The sequence below is a fragment of the Peromyscus eremicus genome, chromosome 9, assembly GCF_949786415.1.
Source record: "Peromyscus eremicus chromosome 9, PerEre_H2_v1, whole genome shotgun sequence".
NCBI lineage: Eukaryota > Metazoa > Chordata > Mammalia > Rodentia > Cricetidae > Peromyscus > Peromyscus eremicus.
In genome coordinates, this window is record NC_081425.1 from 53,761,731 (window position 1) to 53,769,490 (window position 7,760).

Below are 7,760 nucleotides of genomic sequence, written 5' to 3' on the forward strand. Positions count from 1 at the left end.
TATGCAACTATTCAGAGATAAGTTCATTAAAACTCTTGTATCTAGATCATATGTGTAGGTTCCCTCTTCAGAATAAACCACAAACACACTGTAGTAAACTCAGTGCCAGCCCTGCAGTGTGGTAAATCAGACACCCCTTTCCTCTTACTCTCTCTGTTGCCAGCATGTTTCGGCTCTAGAGCTATAATGTTACCAGGGAGGAAACATGGAAAAACATTTCTTTCTATGAAAAACATTAAGGAGGTACATTTCCTTCAAAAACCCAAGACAGAAAAGGAAGGAAGAACAGCTGCTCTGGCCCTTTAAAAAAAAATAATAATAATAATAATAAAGAGATTGAATGGTGGGTTTAACCTTCAAGTCACCTTCAGGAGAAATACAGAAATGAAAGAGTAAAGTATAAAGTGGAAGAGGGAAGCAGTAGTCTTTAATCCATTAGCAAAGTTCCCCCTTAACAGAGGGACTTATAAGTCCCTGCATCAGCCCCTTAATGGCCCAGACTCATCAACAGTTCGGGTGACATTGAAGCTACACTGGGAAGCTACAAGCACCAGCTTTAGCCTAAGTAATCGGCCATGACTTTGTTTGCAAGCAACATTTTCCTCTCTATACCCGGCTGGATGTTTAACCGTTTTTAGCTAGTTTAGAGACGAGGCAAAACAGGCTGATTGTGAAATTAAACATGTGTTTCCTTGTAAATGTCTCTGCGGGGCCATCTCATTGCCAAAGCCCCACAGAAAACTCGCAGCTGAAGCCTGTTTGTCACCCATGTGCTGTCGCTGTGGAGAGCTCTTCCCGGGAGCGCACAGCAAGATACTGCTGGCAGCTTTCTGCAGCTTAGTGAAAGCAGGCAGGCACACACAGCTCATGCAGAAGGGCTGCAGCCTTAGGCTGCTGCGGCAGTATCTAGATGGCATCCGGCCGAGGTCCCACCCTGCTAGCCCACATTTCACCGACCCACAGAGTTTTCATTTTCATTTATTTTTTCATGGGAAATCAAAAAAAAATCACAGTTTTACAATATTTACCAGTTAGTCCTCCACTTTGTGGAGTGTCACTCTTAGTGACTTGAGTCTGGGCTCTACCTCCTTAAGCAGTAACCAGCACTCAGCAAATCAGATGGGCCTCATACCCAACCCCCTCACCCTCCACCCCTGCAGCCCGCCCGCAATGCTGCAGTTTCACACTCTAGGACCAAAAGTTAACTCCTCAAATGAACCCTCTTCCTTTTTAAAATCTCGCTTCTACCTTAAAACGCGTGGGCCAAGAGCTTATAAAACTACAAAATTCAGTCCACCAGAGAGGAAGCCATCTGTGATTCCTTAGTGATGAATACAACCCAGTCACATAATGAAACAGAGGTCAGAGAATATAAGCCCAAAAAGAAGGCATTTCAGCTTGCTGTCTCTGCTTCCGAGTGCTGGTTTATTCCGATCCACAGCAAGCCCCTCCTGTGTGTGTCCCTCAGCTCTGGTACTAGGACCGCATTCCATCCCTCACTTTGTCTGGCAGGACTCTGAACTTTTTCGCTCTGAATTTTCCCAAGCTGTAATCCCAAATAGAAGGGCATTTTCACTTAAAAAATACGCAACCAAAGGAAACTCTCTGTAGAGTGTTTGTTTAAATAAACATACTTAAAAGATGGTTGGCCTATTCCGCGTCAGTCGTCAAAATACACATGGGGAAATATATTGTGTTTTATAAAAGGGGGGAGGAGTACCTGTCTTATTCAAGATGAGGATGACTCTGTTCTGTAGCCTTTCAATTAGTTTAAAACTAATTGAGTTGCCTGGTCAGTTTTTATAGCGCACATAAGTAGTACCTAGACAGAAAGATGACAAGGCATTTTTCAAACTCATCATACATTCTATCTCCCTGGATTTTTCATCTCAACTTTCAAATTCCCCTTCCCAAGGTATGGTTGACCTTCAAATTTCAGGCCTTGTGTCTCCTCTTTTCCCAGCATCTATCATTTGTCGGAAAAGTCAAATTAGGTTTCAAGTCTCTGTTTGCCTTGACTGAGTTTAATGAATTTTAGTTGTTTTCAAAACCTGCAGTCTGTTCATTGTGCCAACTCTGCACTGCAGAGAAGTTAGCGTGGGATTTCCAGCTTGGTTCCTACAAACAAACAGTCACTACAAACAGGTTTATTATTCACTTGAGGAGATGAGCCAAAAGTGACCCTCCTCTGGGCTCTGGCCCACAGGAACCCCAGCAGCCTCCCGGGGCCCCGCCTGGGCGCTGTCCTTGGTGCTGCCGGGTCCTTGGGCGCCCCGCGCCTTACCTGCTGTAGGCTGCCGAGGTCCCCCAACCGTTAAGCAGACTGGAGCGCCACATCCCACTTTTAACACAAATGACTACCCCGGCCCGTCCTCTTTGTCCCCTTCCCGGAGGTTTCGGGTCGGCCATTCCTCAAAAACTCTCTCTTTTTTTTTTTCTTCTGCACAACTCTCGGCTCATCTCTGCCTGCTTTAAGACAAGGAGTAGGGGGAGGAAAGGGTGGATAAGGAAGATAAGGATGAATAGAGAAGGGAAAAAAATTAGAGTCGGGAGGAAGAGGGGTAAAAGATGAGTCGGCAAAGAAAAAAAAAAATGTCCCAGGGGACAGAGCGCCAAGGGAAATGCCGGATGAGAACTAAGAAAAGAGAAAGAAGGGAGAAGGGCCACAAAGGGGGTGGGGGTGATTTAAAAAAAGATTAGCAGAGCCTGAGTCCAAAAGTAAGGAAGAAAGAGCTAAGGGGTAGGGGACAAAAGAAGAGCCAGGAGACCGGAGAACTGCCCAAAGGGCCGGAGAGTGACTAGACAAAGAAAGGACGCTCCCGGCACTTGCACCAAGGCTGTGAACTGCAAACTGCAGGTGAAACGCAGAAAAGGGAGAGCTACAGGGTGACAAGTGGTCTGGGACCCAAGGGGACGCTGCAGAAGGGCCGACCGGGCTACACCCAAATGCGGGGTCCACTGTGGCGCGGGCCCACGTGGAGCGTGGAGCGGCCGCTGAATCACCGCAGGGCTCATCTCCCCCTTCCCCCCACCCCCGGCCCTGTGCCCGCAGTCCCCGCCTCCTCGACCGCCGCCTCCACGGGGCGGGGCCCTGGCCCGGGACCAGCTGCTCCGCTATAAAGGGGCTGCGGCGAGGCCGGCAGAACGCTGTGACAGCCACACACCCCAAGGCCTCCAAGATGAGCTACACGCTGGACTCGCTGGGCAACCCGTCCGCCTACCGGCGGGTCACCGAGACCCGCTCCAGTTTCAGCCGCGTGAGCGGGTCCCCGTCCAGCGGCTTCCGCTCGCAGTCCTGGTCCCGCGGCTCGCCCAGCACCGTGTCCTCCTCCTACAAGCGCAGCGCGCTCGCCCCGCGCCTCGCCTATAGCTCGGCCATGCTCAGCTCGGCCGAGAGCAGCCTCGACTTCAGCCAGTCCTCGTCCCTGCTCAACGGCGGCGGCTCCGGCGGCGACTACAAGCTGTCCCGCTCCAACGAGAAAGAGCAGCTGCAGGGGCTGAACGACCGCTTCGCCGGCTACATCGAGAAAGTGCACTACTTGGAACAGCAGAACAAGGAGATCGAGGCGGAGATCCAGGCGCTGCGGCAGAAGCAGGCCTCGCATGCCCAGCTGGGTGACGCTTATGACCAGGAGATCCGAGAGCTGCGCGCCACGCTCGAGATGGTTAACCACGAGAAGGCTCAGGTGCAGCTGGACTCCGACCACTTGGAGGAAGACATTCACCGGCTCAAGGAGCGCTTCGAGGAGGAGGCGCGGCTGCGCGACGACACCGAGGCTGCCATCCGCGCGCTGCGCAAAGACATCGAGGAGTCGTCGATGGTAAAGGTGGAGCTGGACAAGAAGGTGCAGTCTCTGCAGGATGAGGTGGCCTTCCTGCGGAGCAATCACGAAGAGGAGGTGGCCGACCTGCTGGCTCAGATCCAGGCGTCGCACATCACGGTAGAGCGCAAAGACTACCTGAAGACAGACATCTCCACGGCCCTGAAGGAGATCCGCTCCCAGCTCGAGTGCCACTCAGACCAGAACATGCACCAGGCCGAAGAGTGGTTCAAATGCCGCTACGCCAAGCTCACCGAGGCGGCCGAGCAGAACAAGGAGGCCATCCGCTCCGCCAAGGAAGAGATCGCCGAGTACCGGCGCCAGCTGCAGTCCAAGAGCATCGAGCTGGAGTCGGTGCGCGGCACTAAGGAGTCCCTGGAGCGGCAGCTCAGCGACATCGAGGAGCGCCACAACCACGACCTCAGCAGCTACCAGGTAGGAACCGCGGCTGCGCGGCCGGCCGGCGCCAGCGCCAGCGCCAGCGCCGCGCGCCCCCGACACGACACTCGAGCGCGCGCCGGGAGGCCCTCTTGGTCGCGCTCCCTGGTGGCAGCTCGCCAACGCGCACGAGCGCCCCCGCAGACCCTACTTAGCCGAGGTCCGGGGTCCTTGCCCCGCCCTCCCTCGTTGCCCCACCCACCTGCCTCAACCGCTTAGAAATCCCCATCTCCTTCAAAAACTTGCTTTCCTACAGTAGAATCTACTTTTAAAGTAAGCGGCACATTCCGGTGATCGAGAAATGCGTCATTTAATAAGTAAAAGCATAGATAGTCTTTTATATCCTCCCCTAAACTGGCTTCAGTCCAGAGTTTGGGTGGGGATAGAGAGCTAGGTCCAATAGGGACCGTCCTTGGGTTCCAGAGTGTTCCCTTCAGGGGCGTTCTAGGCTTACTAATCTCCCTGCACATGGTGCCTGGGAAATGTCTGGTTGATTTTTTGTTGGTTTGTTTTGAATTCCATTACTATAAAAGAAAGGGGTGGAGGCTAAGAGTGATATGTGCTAGACTTATGGAGCTGGGGGGTGGGGGGGCAGGCTCGGGGAGGGGGATAGCAAGTGCCCTGTGAAGGAAGTTTCTGGAGATTCCCTGTGCCTTTCAGGACACCATCCAGCAGTTGGAAAATGAGCTTCGGGGAACGAAGTGGGAAATGGCTCGTCATTTGCGAGAGTACCAGGATCTCCTCAACGTCAAGATGGCCCTGGACATTGAGATTGCAGCTTACAGGTACAGGTTTCCTGCAGACTTGGTCCAGGCGCTATCCGCACTGCGGAGGGAGCCTGCTGGCTCACAGCCTTCCCCACTGGGGCCAAAGCTGATGGTGTTAGCTCAGAGGCCTGGCTCCCCTGCTCAGTTAAAAACAAATGGAATCCTAAGTACTGAGATGCAGTTTTATCACTTTTATTAATCTTAAAGGTGACTATGGGGAGGATCCGGGAGGAGGGAGGAGTTGGGGGAGGCAAAAAATATGATCAAAATATAATTGTACTAAAAAAAAAAAAGCCCAAAAATGCACCCAAAAAAAGTGGGTAAAGGATATTTTTAAGTTGCTGGGGGCCACACCAATAGGATTAAACATTTTGTTTTAAATGTCTTTGTATGTTTGACAGGCAGATGAAGTTTTTATTTTTAATATTTCATCTGATGATTCTAACTCTTTTATAATGCCAAGGACAAACACCAGGTCATTCTGCTTCTGTTTCTCTTACAGCATTCTGTTGCCATCATCTGGCTGAGACTAGATATAGACGCATTAGAATATAGATACATTTATTTTAAGTCTATGGATGATATCCATGCATTCTGACTACAGTATATGTGATACCTTCATATAGCTAGATCTATACAAGCATTATGTATAGAACCGTACAGAACTAAATGTATAGGCAATTATAGGTTTGATCTCTTTATCAATAGGCTGGTTATAGGTCTCCTGACTAATGCTGTCTTTCTGCTGACCAGATTCAAAACACACAGTTCTTGACAAAGCAATCATTTCCTATAAGGACGTTACAGCAAGAATAAACTGCACTTTCTTTTAAAAAAAAAAAACAGACGATTGTACAAATAGACATATTGTCACTGAAATCGTAAAACAAATTATAGCTGGGTTCATCTATATTAACATCTAGCTATACTTGAAATTCATCAATATTCTGATTCATGCCCAATAATTTTAATTTTTTAAATTGAACATTTTATTTGCTCTAACAGTTCATACAAATCTTGACAATTCAAATGATGAGGGAGGCCACCATTTGGGGGATGGAGAGGGTTGGCAGCTAGGGACCTTCTGAGCACGTTCATACTGCACCAATGGCTGACTGCTGCAGAGCTCAACTTACTGTCTGGGTGTGGTTAATTGTCTACTGGGAGTGGCTAGATACTGCAGCAGAGAACCAGCTGGCACTCTTGGAGAATCTGCCCCTGAATGTGATGTAACACGTCAGTTAAGTCACAGTAGATGCTGCACTGGTAGACAGAATGTCTTCCTTATGTGGTTCTATTTATTCTAAAGTGGCCTGTGCATTCATTACCTTTATGGTAATGAAGATTAGAAGGCCACATAAGTCTTTGACGTTGTCTCATCCTCTTTGATTCCTTCCTTAGGAAACTCCTGGAGGGTGAAGAGACCAGATTTAGCACATTTTCAGGCAGCATCACCGGGCCTCTGTACACACACCGACAGCCCTCAGTCACAATATCCAGTAAGATTCAGAAGACCAAAGTGGAGGCTCCCAAGCTCAAGGTCCAACACAAATTTGTGGAGGAGATCATAGAGGAAACTAAAGTAGAAGATGAGAAGTCAGAAATGGAAGACGCCCTCACAGCCATCGCAGAGGAGTTGGCAGCCTCCGCCAAGGAGGAAAAGGCAGAGGAGGCCGAGGAGAAGGAAGAGGAACAGGAAGCCGAAAAGTCTCCTGTGAAGTCTCCTGAGGCTAAGGAAGAGGAGGAAGGGGAAAAGGAGGAAGAAGAAGGCCAGGAGGAGGAAGAAGAGGAAGACGAAGGTGCCAAGTCAGACCAGGCGGAAGAGGGAGGATCTGAGAAGGAAGGCTCCAGTGAAAAAGATGAAGGCGAGCAGGAAGAAGAGGGGGAAACTGAGGCAGAAGGTGAAGGAGAGGAAGTGGAAGCTAAGGAGGAAAAGAAAACGGAAGAAGTGGCTGTCAAGGAGGAAATCAAGGTAGAGAAGCCAGAGAAAGCCAAGTCCCCTGTGCCAAAATCACCAGTGGAAGAGGTAAAGCCAAAATCAGACACCAAGGCAGGGAAAGGCGAGCAGAAGGAGGAAGAGAAAGTTAAGGAAGAAAAGAAGGAAGTCGTCAAGGAAGCACCCAAGGAAGAGAAGGTGGAGAAAAAGGAGGAGAAGCCAAAAGATGTGCCAGAGAAGAAGGCCGAGTCCCCAGTAAAAGAGAAGGCTGTGGAGGAGGTGATCACCATCACCAAGTCGGTAAAGGTGAGCCTGGAGAAAGATGCTAAAGAGGAGAAGCCTCAGCAGCAGCAGGAGAAAGCGAAGGAGAAGGAGAAGGCAGAGGAGGAGGGAGGGAGTGAGGAGGAAGGAAGTGACCGCAGCCCACAGGAATCCAGGAAGGAAGACATAGCTATCAATGGGGAGGTGGAAGGAAAAGAGGAGGAACAGGAAACTCAGGAGAAGGGCAGTGGGAGGGAAGAGGAGAAAGGGGTGGTCACTAATGGGCTAGATGTGAGCCCAGCGGATGAGAAGAAAGGGGATGACGGGAGCGAGGGCAAAGTGGTGGTGACCAAGAAGGTAGAGAAAATCACCAGCGAGGGGGGCGATGGTGCTACCAAATACATCACCAAGTCTGTAACCGTCACTCAAAAGGTCGAAGAGCATGAGGAGACCTTTGAGGAGAAACTAGTGTCAACTAAAAAGGTAGAAAAAGTCACCTCACACGCCATAGTCAAGGAAGTCTCCCAGGGTGACTAA

General features: G+C 50.1%; 1 protein-coding gene across 1 annotated transcript; it reads left to right on the forward strand.

Annotated features, from left to right (window-relative positions):
- Window positions 1-3,179: 3,179 nt before the first annotated feature.
- On the forward strand, window positions 3,180-7,760 carry Nefm (neurofilament medium chain). Its single transcript, XM_059273405.1, has 3 exons — window positions 3,180-4,256; window positions 4,920-5,044; window positions 6,428-7,760. The coding sequence occupies exons 1-3, from the start codon at window positions 3,180-3,182 to the stop codon at window positions 7,758-7,760; spliced, it is 2,535 nt and encodes an 844-aa protein (XP_059129388.1).